Genomic DNA, 16683 nt, shown 5'->3' with positions numbered 1-16683 from the left:
GAAAATGTAGGCTGCAGTGAGTTTGTACAAATAAAGGGCTGGAAGAATCAGAAAGCCAGCTGTTGTGCTCGAAAGCCTTGGAGCAACATTTATTAGTTCTTTTACTTAAGAATATAATTAGAGAAAAGAGTTACAGTATGGGAAGCCATAAATGAAAACTACATGGGATGAGTTTTTATTTTTATTCTCCATTGTTACTTAGCGGTTAATGTCCTTTTGCTGACCAGCCATTGATTATTAATGGTCTCCATCAAACTATTGGGTGATCACTTCACTAGGAATGGGGAGGTCATTGAGAACAGCCTGTATATTTTCCACTGCTTCTTCTGTCATCATAAGCAGGGCTTGCACAGTTGCAGTTCCAATGTGAGGAGTTATAATAACATTCTTCAGTTGCAATAATGGGTGATCCCTGCAAGGAAGCCATAAGAGAAAAATCAGAAGTCATCTGGCACAGGCAGATCAAAGTAACTATATTGCTATATGACTGCACTGAAAAAGACTCCAAATTGGGGGGGGGGGGGTTAGTGGTAAGTTAGCTTCCACTGAGATGTCTTCTATACACTGTGTAGGTCACAATCATTAAGTGTGATATGATCTACTAAATCATTTTAGGAGTTAGCCCTATGAAGATCTGCTTTTGAGTGACTGGTGCTCTGAATCAAAGTTCTCATCACCTATAAACTTGTTTGTATGGCAGTACTGTTAGATAGAAAGCTTAGAACAATGCGGTCTATGTTCTAGGCTTAGAACAAGAACTCCCCCTTACAATTCTGCTCTATTTTTGCATTTCAAATGCACGGTACAGGTTTGAGTGAAAATGAATTAAAGCAGCAAAACAAATTTTGCCGCCTATTATACAATCTGAAGGTTGTTTTGTTTCAAAGCGTTAGATGGCAAAGGCAAAGCATTGGGACCTCGGGACAAGGGACAGATTGCTATCTCAGCCCTGAACACAAATGCTATTGTGTTGTTGTACTACAGAGCTTGTAATGGGTTATATTTAATACCTCTGCCATCATGATTTCTTGTGTTACTTCAGTTTGTTTAAATCCAAATACTCTGAGACTCTGGTCAGTCAGAAGAAATGGCAAAATGAATTCAGAAGAAGGCGTATTTATGACTATCCATGCACACAGGTTTCTGAACACATCAAGCATTAAGGAGGCGGCAACAGAGGCAAATCATGATCATCTATGCCTTAATGTTGAAGTTTTGGACCAATGAATAATAATTATTCCATGTCAGGACTAAAACAACAACAGCAAAGGTGTGTTTTTTTGGTAATATTTTACCTTGGCAATGGTTCAGGGTGAGTCACATCTAAAGCTGCAGCCTTAATAACTCCATTTTTGAGCGCTTCTACCAAAGCATCTTGATCAACTACTGCACCTGATATGGACAGAAAGTCATAAAGTAGTTCATGATAAAGACTGAAAGCTGGTTTCTTGCATTGTTCACTTGAAAAGCACAACATTGTGTCCAGTGGAGTTAATGCCTAGGTAAGTGTGCTTAGGATTGCAGCCAAAGAACACATTTTAAGGAGCTAAGGGACTCTCCACATTATCTCCCCAAACACGTTTTGATTGACCCAAAATAGTAAAAAGGCTTATGAATCCAGTCCTTAATCCATTTCCTTTGCAGCAAACCTGTTAAAGTTCACCAATAAAGCCACTTCATGTGATATTGCTCTTCCATCCTTCCTTCCTTCCTTCTACATCTGGATTAGGGTGTAATGAAACCCACAGCTGTGCCAAATCCAATGTGCCCAATGTATGTTTCTTTACCACTGAATTTCCCCCTTCTTTTTCTTGTGTACCATACTCCTGATTGCCCCCCTCCCACCAATACTACTGGTTTCAAAATAATCCATATTGATTCTTGACACTGAAAACTGGTTGTTGGCCTCACCCTTTGTTAGTGCTGATGAAATGTATCACCTTTCACACAAAAGAATACAGAGAAAAGGATGGAATATAGTCAAAAATAGGTGTTTGAAAAATGTATATAGCTGAAGTTTACATTGAGGTAGTCACACGTCCCCTACCTCTGCAGATGTTGATGAGAGTAGCCGTGGGTTTCATCAGCTGCAGCTCTCTTTTCCCAATGAGCTTGTGTGTCTCAGGTGTCAGATTAACAACCAGCATCACAAAGTCAGACCCTTGGAGCAAGTCTTCTATGTTTCTGCAATAAGTGGCACCAACTGCCTGTTCTTCTTCCTCTTTCCTGGAAGGAAATAAATGTGACAATTGTCACTTATACAGTGGTACCTCAGGTTAAGTACTTAATTCATTCAGAAGGTCCGTACTTAACCTGAAACTGTTCTTAACCTGAAGCACCACTTCAGCTAATTGGGCCTCCCACTGCTGCCAGGCCACCGGAGAATGATTTCTGTTCTCATCCTGAAGCAAAGTTCTTAACCTGAAGCACTATTTCTGGGTTAGCGGAGTCTGTAACTTGAAGCGTATGTAACCTGAAGCGTATGTAACCTGAGGTACCACTTTATTAGTAACTCTCGTCCCTGGAGCTGCCCGGGAGGAACAAATACTTGACAGGGGCTGGGAGCTCATTGTGGATTCTTTCCTATGGGTAGCCAAATTTTAGGTCAAAAGGCAACATTTAAAGTCCACTGCATCCCTCCCTATTCAATGCAGCATCCATGTGAACATCAGTTTTTGCTCCTTGCATGGTGCTACACGCTTGCCTTTCAAGGCAGCCAAAGGGCATTGCTAAAGGATGCTGGCTGATCATGAGAATCTTAAAACTTGAGGAACATGGGAGCCTGCATGTGTTTCTGGCTAGCAGTGATTTTCTTAAAAAATGATTACTATCCTTTGAAAATATCTTCTAGTCTTCTAGTGCACCTCCTTGTGTGCCCTGCTTTAGGTGTTGATTGCCAATACTGGAGATAAGCAGAATTACCCTTATTTTGTATGTGTCGCTCTGTGCATGCTGCAAAAACAGATTCAAGACAAAAATCTAATAAACCCTGATTTATATATTAATTCTGAACAGGCAGGTGTGGGTGTGGGTGTGTGGTCGTTTTACCATATTGTAAGTCTGAAAATCACCATGTCTTTAAAAATCACTTGCTTTCCACTTCAGTGTTCAAATATTAACAAGAAGAATCACCATACACGTAGGTTTGCCATACGTCCAGAAATTCCCAGACATGTCCTCTTTTTGGGGTCCTACATGCCCATCCGGGGGTTTGTGTGTGTGATATTTTACATTTTAAAGGAAATGTCCTGGATTTTGGTGAAGGTTCTTTTGTGTGGGGGTGGCTCTGGCAACCTGGACTCTGGTGTGGCCAGCTCAGGCTCAACAGTGGCGGAGGGGCTGTTGGGTGATTGCCCTAAGGAAGCCAAACGACTTTTTGTGTCCAGACTTTTACCTCTTGAAATATGGCAACCCCACCATACAATGACTTTTTCACTTTAATGGTAGAGATGAAAATAGTCTCAAGTGATGGAGGAATTGTTTATGTCTCTCTCAGCCCCTTAGCCTCCATGACTACAAACAGACTGACACTGTAACATGGTGCAGAGATTGGTAGTTTCGAGCAACTGCTTCCAACAGACATAGAAACCTAGATTACCAATACATTGCAAGTTAAATAACTAAGGCTGAGGTCCTGTACATGTCTGCTCACTGAGATCCATGAGACTTACTCCCATGTTAATTTTGCATGGGCTGCACTGTACAACACCTTCATCAAAGATATACCTACGGTTCCTGTTGTGATAAAGGATGTTCATGTCAAAAGCTTTTGCTCTCTTGGCTACTTTATACCCAATGCTGCCCATCCCAATGATACCAAGAGTGGCCCGGGTAACTTCTACTCCCAGCCAGTCAACCGCAAAATGTGTGGTATCTGGAGATGTTGCAATACGGCAACCTAAAAAACAAAAGGAGAAGCCACGCAGCAGCGAATGAGAATCAAGAGTGTTAGTACTTACAACAGCTTTATTTCAGAAATTAGAAAACGCGCCTGCACCATTTACAATAGTTATTGAAAATCAGAAGACAGCTCTAAATGGGAGTCCCTGTAAGGCGTATTTCTACTTAGAATTTGTATAATAAGCAGCACATAAAAATATAGGTGGGAATAAATTTAAGGAAGAAGGTAGCAGAATCCATCACTGTTAAATCTAGTTAAGGGATCTCGTATGGAAGGATTAGAGAAACATCTGCTCAAGAGTCTGAAGAGCTTCAACCCATCAAGGTTTAAAATGTGGAGCTAAATGGATATTGGCTCTGACTCAATTTCAGTTACAAATTAGAAGCAAGCCAAAATTTGGAGTACAGTACTCCATAATTTTCAGTTTAAAAGGTAATTTCTACTTGGTACCTGAATAGCTGGAAAAGGGAGCACATACCTGTATTATTATTTATCACTATATCATGGGCATTGTCATATAACTATTGATCAGCTGATCTAAGGACTGATTGATACTGGGAGTGGTAAACTCAAAATCTTAACATATTAGTGCAAGTTATGTCCCACAAAATCTGAAACGTGTCCGCAGCAACTTACACAAACTGCAAAAGAAAATGACTTTACCTTCCACTAGTCTTCTTGCAGATGCCAGCATTAAGGCCATGCCTATGTCTGCTGTGGAGTCAGAAACAGCATGTGGGGTGTTGGTGACTTTTACTCCAAAGCTCGAAATCAGTTTCAAGTCCAAATGATTCACTCCTACCCCTGAGTTTGCTACCACCTTTAGGCTGGGCAAGCTTTCAAGAAGTTCCCGGTCAATGAGAGGTCTGCACTCAAATACAAAAATGGACTTGATCTTTTCACGAAGTTCGTCCTTGTTTCTGTGAAACTCTCTCAGGGTGATGAGATTGAAGTGTTTCTTAAGGAACTCCACATGGCTCTCCAGTACACCAAATGCGCCTCCTATTTCACAGATCAAAACACCAGGCAGTTCTTTTTCTCCCATACCCTGGAAAAAAGGGGATGATGAGAAATGTTAAACAGAAAACTAGGCTTTCATAAAGCCACTGGAAAATATCCAAGGATGTAAACTGGAGTCTCAGAATTCTGCATTATTCTGTATTAACAGTTAGATAGTCTCTGACAATAATTACGTTTGGTTGGGTGCTTAAAACATCTATTTCTAAAAGCGTTCCCAGGAGGGCAAGCTGACTCACAGGCAGTATCAGATTTCTCTTTAGAGATCTGCTTTATTTGTTTCTATTTCCTTTGTTTTAATATTGTTGTACGCTACTATGGCGTTTTGTGGTGTTTAGACATTTATAAAGATTTTATACATAAGAAAAAGAATATACCCAGGAGGATTTAATTTACAACAGGATTTAATTGCAACAGATGATGACTTTCTACATGCATATTTTCTTGCCCAGTTGTGGCAATAAGACACTACAATGTAATGATAAAGCTATATTCAACATGTAAGATGCAGAGGAAATGCTTAGTTGCTGGAGCGGAATGGGATCCTCTCTAAAAATGTCTGAGAATGCTTCATGCTGATCAAATTAGCCTTTCATCAGTTTTGATTCTGACTGTGTCAGCTTCCGTACAAAGAAATGAGCTGCAGCCAGTTATAAGACAAAAAAACTTCACAAGATTTAGCTGCTTATCTTTTAATAGAAACACCAACATCAACTAATTTTGTTCATCCTAAGAGAAGGACAGCATACACTACTTTGGATGATTTATTAGGAAAAATACCTAGTAAATTATTGTTTCCTATATAGTATTTAAATATTGCTTAAATATTAAGGCAGTAACCTTGTGCTCTTGAAAATAATAACTACAATATGCATATACAAGAAACAATGAATATGAAAAACTACAAAATGTAATACAGTGGTGCCCCGCAAGACGAATGCCTCGCAAGACGGAAAACCCGCTAGACGAAAGGGTTTTCCGTTTTGGAGGTGCTTCGCAAAACGAATTTCCTATGGGCTTGCTTCGCAAGACGAAAATGTCTTGCGAGTTCCTGCGATTTTTTTTCGCTCCCCACCCCCTTTTTCTAAGGCACTAAGCTGCTAATAGCCTTTTAGCATCTAATCCGCTAATCCCTTAAGCCTTTAATAGCCGCTAAACCGCTAATAGCGCTAATCCGCTAATGGGGTTGCTTCGCAAGACAAAAAAACCGCTAGACGAAGAGACTCGCGGAAAGGATTCTTTTGGTCTTGCGAGGCACCACTGTATAATCAAACATAAAACAATAAAATCCTAAAGCCCTCAAAACATAGCAGCACATTAAAACAACTTCTTAAAGAGTCAAGGAACCCTTCCATCTTCAGCCTCCCTCTTGGCAAGGCACAACTTGGGTCACAATATACAACTCTCACCCCACTAAAACATACACATCACACCCAAATTCTGCCCTATATGTATGCTTCAACCCACATAAGAGGGACCCCATTTGTTACTGCCTTCTATGATATGCTTACTAACTTCTGTCTAATATGAATAATACATTTAAGTGAAAAGGCATCATGTAACACTATGGACCCTTCCATATAATTATCAGTTGTGGTGTGTGAAGCAATGTGTTCAAATGGAAGGCTGTGGGCAGTGCTATTTTTCTAGAAAAAGAGGTGCCACAACTCACCACGAAGACTTCCCTCATTCTCTTAGAATGGCAATGGAGCCCACCTGAGAGGTGGCGGAACAGCTGTCTTGCAGCACTGGAACAGTTTACATCTCTCTGTCCCCATATTTCACCACAGATTTTGTCAGCAATGACTTTTGCCAAAAGGCCACTTTGATTAGCAGCAACCCCATTCCATTCCCAGGATGCAATTAAATATAGGTGGCTATAATTTGGTCCAGGGCTACTAATGGCCTCCTAGTACAAGTACCCTCAGCTGATTCCTGCTAAGGAATAAACTCTCTGTTTTTCAGCAAGCTAGAGATAAGAATAGTAATTCCCTCACTCAAAGCCTTAACATGCAATAAAGCCACATGGGTTTATATATATTATGTGATTAGCATAAACAATCACAATAAGCACTTTAATCATCAACAGGAATATGTCTACAAGGCAATTTGCTTCCTCCTGGTTCTAACCTTGGCCTGGTAAGCTGCTCCCCCAGTGCTGTTTTGCTCAGTTCTGTAGCTTTGCACACAGGTAATGTTTGTCTTTGCCCACTGAGACCAATGCGTGCTGGAGACTTTCACCCAGGCAGCAGCCAGCTGAACAGACTGTGCCAAGCAGAAGGCTTTAACTCTGAGCATAATCCTACATTAAACACAGTGTTTTGGGAACACCTGTCCAAGAAACAACAATTTAAATCTAAGCTAGTGTTGTGAAAATTTAGCTGATACTAAAGCAGACATTTCTGAATAAAAAAAAAGTAACAGTGCAATTATATTCTAAAAACCCTTTGTGGAGCCAGCAAAATAAATCACTCAAAATAAATGATGTTTAAAACGTTTAACAAAGATTACACCAAGATTAACAACAGTTTCTGCTGTAACTAACTTACCAGTTTTAGTAGGGGAATGGATTAAGCAATGTGTGTATTTCTTGATTCCTACAGCACACACTGTGTTTAGCACCGAGTACAGTCAATTATTTAACTTTGCTTTTAAGGCCCCTTAGCTGGCTTGGCTCTGCCTGAACGTGAGCTATGCACACAGCACATATGTTTCTTAGTACGTACACATTTCTAACAAGGATGTATCCCAGTCTTATACTTGGTTTCCAGATATTTATTAACAGCATTTACAAGCTTCTCAATTAAAAATAAATGCTCAATGTATTATCCGTTAGGAGCCAAGGAAAAATTCATTACAGTAGCAAACCTGGATAAAATACGCTATGTTTATTTTGCCCTGTCTACAGAGCAAAAATACGGCAGGGGCAAGGCATTATCAGCCCATGTTTTCATAGTTTACATGGTGCTAAAATAAATGCATATCTATGTAAAAAACAATATGTATCACAGCTGTCTAGGAGAAATATACTTCCAAAAGGATCACGTGGTCTGAAGCTGGCAAGACTCTTAATTGCAAGTCTCTGCCCGCAGGAGGGGGCAATGGCAAGAACTGCGGCCAGACCCGAGCAATCAATCCTAGCTCTCGATTCGCTTTTCCTTACGGGTTGGAAGAAACCATCAAAACCAAAAACTCCGCTAGACAAGCTTTCGGCGAGCAACCTTTCCCAAACGGTTGACGTCATCCCAAGGTCTATGGTAGCCGCCTACGCGGGCTTCATAGCTGTCAGAACCACTCTCTTCTACGCAACAGGTACCCGTTTTACCAGAACGGTTCCCCCTTACCTCTGTTTCCTTTTGCAATGGACTCGTCCCCATCGCTCAGGCGTCGATGGTAGAGCAGCCGTTCCACTTCCGTCGCGAAATGAACCTCTCCGGAAGTGGCGAAACAAAAAGCGGGCAAACGGCTTCATTTGCCCTCGCGGGGCTAAGCGTAGCACTGCATTAGGCGGCGCTTGCCCGTCCCCCCACCCCCACCCCGCCCGGACTCTAAGTTCGGCGGCCGCCGGTCGTCGCGAGCGCGCACGTGTCCTTCGAGGCGACTGTGGGGAGCCGTTGCAGCCGTTATTCCTTTGCGTTCGGTGAGTGGCTGTTATCTGGCGGGCTGGAGTCCGCGGGCGGGTGAACGGTCGGGAGACGGAGGAGTTCAGCAGCGTTAGGAGGGCCGCAGTTATTGTGTGTGTACACACACACACACACACATACACACAGACACTGTATGTATAACCTGAACAGACAGGAGAGCAGCTGGAATATGAGGGAAGAGGACTTCACTAAGAGGATGTAAGATAAAATGGTTTCAAAAGGCCTGGGCATATGATAGGCACTGCACCTAGGAGGAGATCATGCTTGATGTCAGGGGAAGGTGTTACAGATCCAGGGCAAAAAACACGAAAATGCCCTTATCCCAGGGTAACTGAAGGTTTAGCCTTCAATTTAAGGGCCTCTTAAAAATGATATTGATATTTGGGGTCTATCATATGGTCCTGTCTATCTTTTTGGTTCCAGGTCATTTAGAGCAGGCACGTCCAACTCCCAAGAGACTGTGATCCACTCACAGCATTAAAAAAAACAAACTGGCAGTGATGTACCCTTTTTAAAAAAATTAAAAATCGCTAGGGGTCCAAAGATTGACCAGGATCAGGATTGACCAGGAACACCCCGTGATCAACCAGTAGATTGCATTCGATCTGTTGGACATGCCTGATTTAGAACTTAGCATTAACCTTTAATCGTGCCCTTGTTTTCTCTTGGCTGATCCCAGCCAGATCCCAAAGTCACGTGTAAGTTCTTTTGTTCCTTCCTTTTGGAGAGAACAATCTGAACTTATTACCAACTGTCATGGACCAGAATAATTGACCTCCCCCATCAACACATCCCTAATTATGTCCCACAATTTACTATGCAGTCTGCTGTGGTAGCTTAACCTTGGCCGGAATAACAGGGTAAACTTATTATATATCAATTTGCTTGCCTTACACAAGAATTCACTTCGTGAGTTTACCAGTCAAAATCTAACAAATTGCTTTGTCTTGAATCAAACTTTTTTTTTAATATTGAGCACAGTGAACCTGAACTGTAAATTATTGTCTTGTTCTGTTTTCTCCTACAGGTCTTACACATATTTTGAAAATGTCGTATATGCTTCCACATTTACACAATGGCTGGCAAGTAGACCAGGCCATTCTTTCAGAAGAAGACCGTGTGGTGGTCATTCGTTTTGGGCATGACTGGGATCCAACATGTATGAAAATGGATGAAGTTTTATATAGTATTGCTGAGAAGGTATTTCATTTTTATTAATATTGTATTATATCCATTTAATCCATATTTATATATTAAACCAAGAACATAAGCTTATGAGAAAACATGCCAATTATTTCGTTTACATTTTTATCTGAGAAGGAACAACTGAAATGCATGGTTTTTATGTAAAATGTTTTTTTCAGTAAAGGTCGCAAACATCCAGAGTCATGTGAGTAGACTCTTGTATCACAAGACTTCCTCTCTGCCCTCTGTAGCACTCCTGAAACGTGCCTGAGGGTCTTCCAACCCCCTGGAGCACAATTTTGTGGGAGCGGCACAAGGGAGGGGAGCAAAGGAAAGTTTATATTATGCTATAATAAAAAAATATATTGGTTCTTGCCAGAATACAAAAGTTACTGACTTTCCTAAACTTGTAATCTTTCTGGTTGCAATGAATGAAATTGAATTGGAATCACAAAAGGAGGCAGAACAAGGCAAAGTTCTTGTATTTCTTCAATGTTAGATTGCCATTCGTTTGATTGTTTTATGCAGTTGTGGTCCTTTAATCTTGTTTGTTAACTGTTTCTTACTGTAGAGTAATTGTTTCCAAATCAGCTTTTCTACTGAAAAACTTTACCAGGCTTCCTCAGCCTCAGCCCTTCAGATGTTTTGAGACTACAATTCCCATCATCCCTGACCCCTGGTCCTGCTAGCTAGGGATCATGGGAGTTGTAGGCCTAAAACATTTGGAAGGCTGAGGTTGAGGAAGCTTGCTCTTTACTTATCTGCTGCAGCACTCCTGCATTATTGAAGAAAGTTCTAGGGGTTTAACTACCTCATGTAAAGGCCTGGATAAGCCTCTCAGATCTGATTATTGCATCATGTTAATTTAAATTATAACCTAGAATGGAACCCTAATTTTCCCACAGCTTTGTATCAGAGAGGAAGATTGATAGGGATTTGCAAGCCATAGTTTAGGGTAGACCTAATGCTGATCTTAATATTCATCTAGCCTGTTTATCATTAAAAATGATCCCAGAATGGTTTACAATATACAAAATAAATACACCATTCACAATGAAATCATTTTCATAAAGCAAAATGCTAAAAATTCTTAATCACTTGCAACAGATTGATAAGTCACTGAGAGCAGGCTACACAACTGTATACCAGTTTAGCAAAAAAACCTGGGCGAATAGGTATGTTTTTAACTGATGCTGAAAATCTATCAGTTTCAGCACCAGTTGGATCTGGGAAAGAAGGGCATTCCACAGTTTGGATGCTGATATTAAGAATGCCTTCAAGCCCCCGATAAGCTTCCAGGAACCTCTGCATTATTGGAACATAGTTTGAAAAACAGTGTTCTATACCATTGTAAAGAATTTACCGGTACTTGGATAGGTGGTAGATGAGGGAGGTTTGGCATATATTTTAAAGCAGCAAATATGCTAAAGGTAGTTGCAGAAGTTTTGGGGGCTGAAATAAAATAGGACTCTTTTTGTCACATGAAGGGCACCTTTGAATCTAACCTTATATAAAATTGCATTGCAAAAGTTTTTGTGAAAACAAAAATAATAAAATTCATACATATGCTATTAATAACAGCATAGAATTCAAACTGTTATGAAAACAACCCTAAAGGCAATCCAATTGCTTGTATTACTGCTTCTGAGCAATAAAAGACAAATTGACTTTAAACTTCAGGGCAAATATAGTAAGTTCATGTATAAAAATTGAGACTATTTAGTATTTTGACATTTTAAAGGAAAATATAGCTAGAAATATTAATAGGTGGGAGAAACATTGTCAAGGAAATGTCAAGGAAAAGGACAGAATATTCTTTGGAATACTTTTATAGATAGTAATATAGTCCTACCTCGGGTTACAGACACTTCAGGTTGCATTTTTTCAGTTTGTGGACCGCTGAAACCCGGAAGTACTGGAACGGGTTACTTCCGGGTTTCGGCAGTCGCGCATGTGCAGAAGTGCTAAATCACGCTTTGCGCAAGCACAGAAGTGCTGAATCGGAACCCACGCGTGCGCAGACACGCTGCTGCGGGTTGCAAATGTGCATCTCGCACGGATCATGTTCGCAACCCAAGCGTCCACTGTAGTTGAAAAACTAGTAACTTGGCAAGCATATTGGCACTTAAATTTTACGTGGGGGAAAAAGAACAATGTAACTTTGTATTTGAACATCTCCCTCTGCAGAAATAGCAGATTAAAGAGGGTGATCCTTCCTCATCTTCTTGCTTACAAGTCCTGTTCGGATATCACTGCTGTACAAAGAGTGAGTAATCAGTTGTACTGCATATTTACACTAGAACCATCGTGCAAACCTATTGTTATGCTACAGTTATATTCTGCACTGGGAGAAAATTTAGTTGACAGTGAGCACTGAATTTTCCAGTTTCCATGCTGGTCACTTTCTTAGATAGAATTTCCAGTAAGTGCAGCTTGTTCTTCCACTGTTTATGCTCCTTCTCTGATACACTATGCATAATTTGCAATATAACCATGCAGTTCTGGGGTTGTAAAAGTTAACATACGTGTTTTGGACAACAGTGACTTCCTGTCAGGTCCAGCGAAACAAAAAGTTTGCCAATATGTGCCGCTAAAGAAAAAAGGCTTTTAAGAATATTTGTCTACTTCTGTTCTTATGAGTTGCATATCTGACCCCATCATCACTAAACATTTAAAGCGGTGTCATGCCATTTTAAACAGTCATAGATTCCCCCAAAGGACCCTTAGAACTAGTTTGTCAAAGGAGCTGAGAGCTGCTAGGAGACCCCTATTCCCTCACAAAGCTACAATTCTCATAGTTCCCCGGGAGATGGACTGATTGTAAAACCATTCTGGAAATTACTGTTTTGTAAGCGGAATGGGGTCTCTCTGTCTCTAGCATTCAAAATCAAAAATGAACTCCTTGGCATAATGAGACTTTTTATTTCCTGGTCTTTGAGCATTGAGAGTTTGTCATCATGTTTTAGGGTTTTAATAATAACACAAGGGTCAAATATTTTTAAATTTTCAGAATTCTCATTAAGTCTTGTAGGAGGGTTGTAAGTGCTTTAAGAAACATATATTCCACTGTATTAAAAATACTTATGCATAGGTTCTTACAAGTTTATGTGTATATTAGTGTGTTGCAAAGGTTTTCAACCTTTTTGGGTCCACGGCTCCCTTTACCAACTACATTCTTTCTGTGGCCCCCCCTGAGGCTCAGGAGCCCAGTTATGTCACCCCTTTCCTGCAGAGCTGGCAGCCCCTCACCCTTTTTTGAACCTTTTTGTATCCAGTCCTGGCATCCAATGACTGCCAGGTGTTTACAGGTGTGTGTCTAATATAGGAGAGGTAAACAGGAACTGAGCAGAAAAAGCAAAATTTATTGTATTATGAATTTTTGAAGGGATATTTACTGAGACTTTTTGCGGGTCTTATAGGAGATACTGGTGGGTACACTGTGGCCCACAGGCACCACACTGGCAACCCTGACCTTCCTGTTTTTCCTCCTTCCCAAAGCTCTTATATGCTAGTAAAATATGTCTGAAGTGTTAAACTCATTGGCAATTGCAGAACAGTGTATTTTTTAAAATTAAGCTGTTTCAATCATCACTGCCACAGTATCAGTATGACCTATTGCATTGGGTGGGAGCTGTAAACTAATGAAGATTATGTGCAAAATTAATACTGAACAACTTGAGATTTCCTAAAGCTTGCAGAAGAACAAACGTTGAATTCTGGCCGCTACTGGGTATAGTGCAAATGAATCGGACCTGAACATATCTAAAATATAAAACCGTATTCTGTGTTTCACTTCTTGTTATGTGTGTCTTTCGTTGGAAACACTTGTATCCTTTGGGAAGAAAATCCCAGTGAGCATGTTTCTCTGTAAACTTCAATACAGTGGAACCTCGGGTTGCGAACATGATCCGTGCGGGAGGCACGTTCGCAACCCGCAGTGCCACTACTGCGCACGTGAGGGTTGTGATTTGGTGCTTCTGCACATGCACAAAGCGCGATTTAGCGCTTCGCATGCATGACTGCCGAAACCCAGAAGTAACCCGTTCCAGTACTTCCGGGTCCAGCACGGTGCGCAACCCGAAATCACATAACCTGAAGCGTCTGTAACCCGAGGTAACACTGTATTGTGAAGCTATTTTGCTTACAATTAATGTTTTAGAACATAGTATGTTCTAAACACACATTCCTCTCCCATAGGTGAAAAATTTTGCTGTTATTTATCTTGTGGATATCACCGAAGTGCCAGACTTCAACAAGATGTATGAACTGTACGATCCCTGTACAGTCATGTTTTTCTTCAGGTATACTATAACTTGTATATTTTCAGCTGATAAGTGTTTTCCAGGCTTTCTCTAATTTTTGACTGAATCTGTTTATTTGTGTCATGTAGTGCAACTAAATAAGCTGCAGAATAGAGTAACTTTATTGATGTCTGTGATACTACAAATTTCTGTTGAATACCACTGGTACAGCACTGGATATAACCCCATTAATCTAATCTAGTTTTAGTATAAAGGAAATACACATTAAAGTAAATCACTCCATCCTGCCCAAATGTAGATGGAGATAGGGAGGAGTATATATTGCAGAACGTGGGGGCTACATGAAATACTATGTAACTATAATATATTAATAATATCCTTCCCCATTTTTCTTTCCTTTCTTAAAGAAACAAGCATATAATGATTGATTTAGGCACTGGTAACAACAACAAAATTAACTGGGCAATGGAGGACAAACAAGAGATGATTGACATCATAGAAACAGTTTATAGAGGAGCACGTAAAGGTAGAGGTCTTGTTGTATCACCCAAGGACTACTCAACCAAATACAGATATTGATCATTTGATCATTTTACTACAAATCTACTTCTGGAGCTTCGTAAAACTCAAACTTTGTATAAAGTGTTCCCTCTTGCTTTCGTCTCCATTGTGAATATATATTTGAATTTATGTAAATATGTTACCTTATTTTTTATGCAAAAAAAAACTTACTTGATTTTAGAAATAAAGTATGTCTTTTACACATAAAGTGTTTTGAATCTTACATTTTTCAGAATATTATTTTTATAAATTATTTTCTATAGGAATGGATTGAGCTATGTCCAGTTGAAACATAACAAATGCCTCTAGACAACATAAACCATATTTCATCAGAATATAAAAATACAGTACAGTGGTACCTTGGTACTTGAAGGGCTTGGCTCCCGAACACCGCAAACCCAGAAATAAGTGTTCCGGTTTGTGGACGTTTTTTGGAAGCCTAACATCCAACGTGGCTTCCGATTGAGTGCAGTAAGCTCCTGCAGCTAATTGGAAACCGCGCCTTGGTTTCTGAACCGTTTTGGGAGTCAAACAGACTCCCAGAACAAATTAAGTTCGAGAACCAAGGTACCACTGTATAAGTCCCACAAGGCACATTTTTTGTGATTGGCTTGGATCCAAATACTGTTCTCCTATCACCAGATGGCTAGGGGTGGTGGACAGGGTGTGTTGAGGTCTGTAGATAAGAGGGATAGGAATGAATTATCTGTCTCGTGTGAGCAAGTAGAAAGTGCCTTGCAGAGCAGGAATTTTGGATTCAAGCAATTGTTTAAGGCTCACCTTTAGAATCTGGGAATCTAAAGTGCCATGGATACCAGAAAACATGCATAGCACCAACTGATACTAATCACTGTAATATTAAGTAATCGTTGTAATAAGGGAATTCAGTCAGTGTTTTATGTATTCCACTTTCAGAGCCTAAAGCAGTTCCAGTATAGATTTTTCAAGAAAGTTGGAAGGCAGACAGTATCCATTGCTGGCCAAAAAGAAATACACGTCCCAGGATGTCTTTGAAGAAAAAGGGCAACTTTCCTCCCTTCTTTTATTTCCTCCCCTCTTAGCATAATTATGCTATGTTTTTTAAAAAGGTAAAGGGACGCGGGTGGTGCTGTGGTCTAAACCACTGAGCCTCTTCGGCTTGCTTATTATGAAGTCGGCAGTTTGAATCCGTGCGATGGGGTGAGCTCCCGTTGCTCTGTCCCAGCTTTACCAAACTAGCAGCTCGAAAGCATACCAGTGGAAATAAATAGGTACCGCTGTGACGGGAAACTAAACATTTGCATGCGCTCTGGCTTCCGTCAGTGTTCCGCTACACCAGAGGTGGATTAGTCATGCTGGCCACATGACCCAGAAAGCTGTCTGGACAAACACCAGCTCCCTTGGCCTGAAGCGAGATGAGCGCCACACCCCATAGTCAAGTTTGACTGGACTTCACTGTCCAGGAGTCCTTTACCTTTACTTACTACAGTTTTTACTGAAAGAAAATATATAGGAATTTCCTTCGAAAAGAAATATTTTGTTTGGCCTCTACATACAAATATCATTTTGTAGAAACAAAACTAAAACACTATAATTCATCAATGACATTTCCTTATTGGTTTCAAAAGTATCCTCTCAGTTAAAAAATTATATTAATAATTTTGTGGCTGCTCAGCCTCAGGGGGCCCTAATTCCGTGCGTATCTATAAACCTGCCACTGGTTCCTAGGTTTGTTTGTGTAATTCACATAATTAATGGTGTTACAAATTGACATGGGCTTGTGTGCTTCTGGGTTACGGTTTTTACATAAATAAGACACCTAATATCTTGAATTTATCCTGAGAATTAAAACGTACCTACGGGACCGCCTCTCCTGGTATGCCCCACAGAGAAACTTACGGTCTTCAAATAAAAACATCTTGAAAGTCCCAGGCCACAGAGAAGTTAGGCTGGCCTCAACTAGAGCCAGGGCTTTTTCGGCCGTGGCTCCGATCTGGTGGAACACTCTGTCACAAGAGACCAGGGCCCTGCGGGACTTGACATCTTTCCGCAGGTCCTGCAAGACAGAGCTGTTCCACCAGGCCTTTGGCCAGGGCACAGCCTGACTCCCTCCCTCGGCAATCTTCACGGAGCT

At 40.6% G+C, this 16683-nt stretch overlaps 2 protein-coding genes across 8 annotated transcripts; one reads left to right on the top strand and one right to left on the bottom strand.

The window, feature by feature from the left end:
- Window positions 1-62: 62 nt before the first annotated feature.
- LOC310681436 (putative 2-ketogluconate reductase) lies at window positions 63-8418 on the bottom strand. 5 transcript variants are annotated; one of them, XM_083449200.1, is made up of 7 exons: window positions 8263-8402; window positions 7049-7249; window positions 4565-4949; window positions 3727-3898; window positions 2048-2226; window positions 1296-1392; window positions 63-412 (listed from the first exon to the last, which is right to left on the bottom strand). In XM_083449200.1, exons 2-7 carry the CDS (start codon window positions 7214-7216, stop codon window positions 256-258), a joined length of 1158 nt encoding a protein of 385 aa, XP_083305326.1. In that variant the 5' UTR covers window positions 7217-7249; window positions 8263-8402; the 3' UTR covers window positions 63-255. The 5 variants fall into 5 exon arrangements, with proteins under 5 accessions (XP_083305326.1, XP_083305325.1, XP_083305327.1 ...); XM_083449199.1 differs by lacking the exon at window positions 8263-8402 and adding an exon at window positions 7468-7971; XM_083449201.1 differs by lacking the exon at window positions 7049-7249 and having other exon boundaries at window positions 8263-8418.
- Window positions 8419-8447: 29 nt separating this feature from the next.
- On the top strand, window positions 8448-14778 carry TXNL4A (thioredoxin like 4A). 3 transcript variants are annotated; one of them, XM_083449232.1, is made up of 5 exons: window positions 8592-8760; window positions 9590-9762; window positions 11935-12013; window positions 13945-14048; window positions 14417-14778. In XM_083449232.1, the coding sequence occupies exons 2-5, from the start codon at window positions 9734-9736 to the stop codon at window positions 14586-14588; spliced, it is 384 nt and encodes a 127-aa protein (XP_083305358.1). In that variant the 5' UTR covers window positions 8592-8760; window positions 9590-9733; the 3' UTR covers window positions 14589-14778. The 3 variants fall into 3 exon arrangements, with proteins under 3 accessions (XP_083305356.1, XP_083305358.1, XP_083305357.1); XM_083449230.1 differs by lacking the exons at window positions 8592-8760; window positions 11935-12013 and adding an exon at window positions 8448-8558; XM_083449231.1 differs by lacking the exon at window positions 11935-12013 and having other exon boundaries at window positions 8702-8760.
- Window positions 14779-16683: the final 1905 nt, after the last annotated feature.

Source organism: Podarcis tiliguerta, assembly GCF_965153285.1.
Source record: "Podarcis tiliguerta genome assembly, chromosome: 7".
NCBI classification, from domain to species: domain Eukaryota; kingdom Metazoa; phylum Chordata; class Lepidosauria; order Squamata; family Lacertidae; genus Podarcis; species Podarcis tiliguerta.
Note: the sequence above shows the minus strand (reverse complement) of the source record. Positions and strands in the feature narration are given on the sequence as shown.

What these genes read in the sequence shown, in the direction of transcription:
- TXNL4A (XM_083449230.1), top strand. Translation starts at nt 9,610, where the DNA reads ATGTCGTATATGCTTCCACATTTACACAATGGCTGGCAAGTAGACCAG. An exon ending in TATATAGTATTGCTGAGAAG is followed by an intron (nt 9,763 to 13,944) that starts GTATTTCATTTT and finishes CCTCTCCCATAG; the next exon opens with GTGAAAAATTTTGCTGTTAT. An exon ending in ACAGTCATGTTTTTCTTCAG is followed by an intron (nt 14,049 to 14,416) that starts GTATACTATAAC and finishes CCTTTCTTAAAG; the next exon opens with AAACAAGCATATAATGATTG.
- LOC310681436 (XM_083449200.1), bottom strand. Translation starts at nt 7,216, where the DNA reads ATGCTCAGAGTTAAAGCCTTCTGCTTGGCACAGTCTGTTCAGCTGGCT. An exon ending in TGCAAGAAGACTAGTGGAAG is followed by an intron (nt 3,899 to 4,564) that starts GTAAAGTCATTT and finishes TTTGTTTTTTAG; the next exon opens with GTTGCCGTATTGCAACATCT. An exon ending in TATCACAACAGGAACCGTAG is followed by an intron (nt 2,227 to 3,726) that starts GTATATCTTTGA and finishes ATTTCCTTCCAG; the next exon opens with GAAAGAGGAAGAAGAACAGG.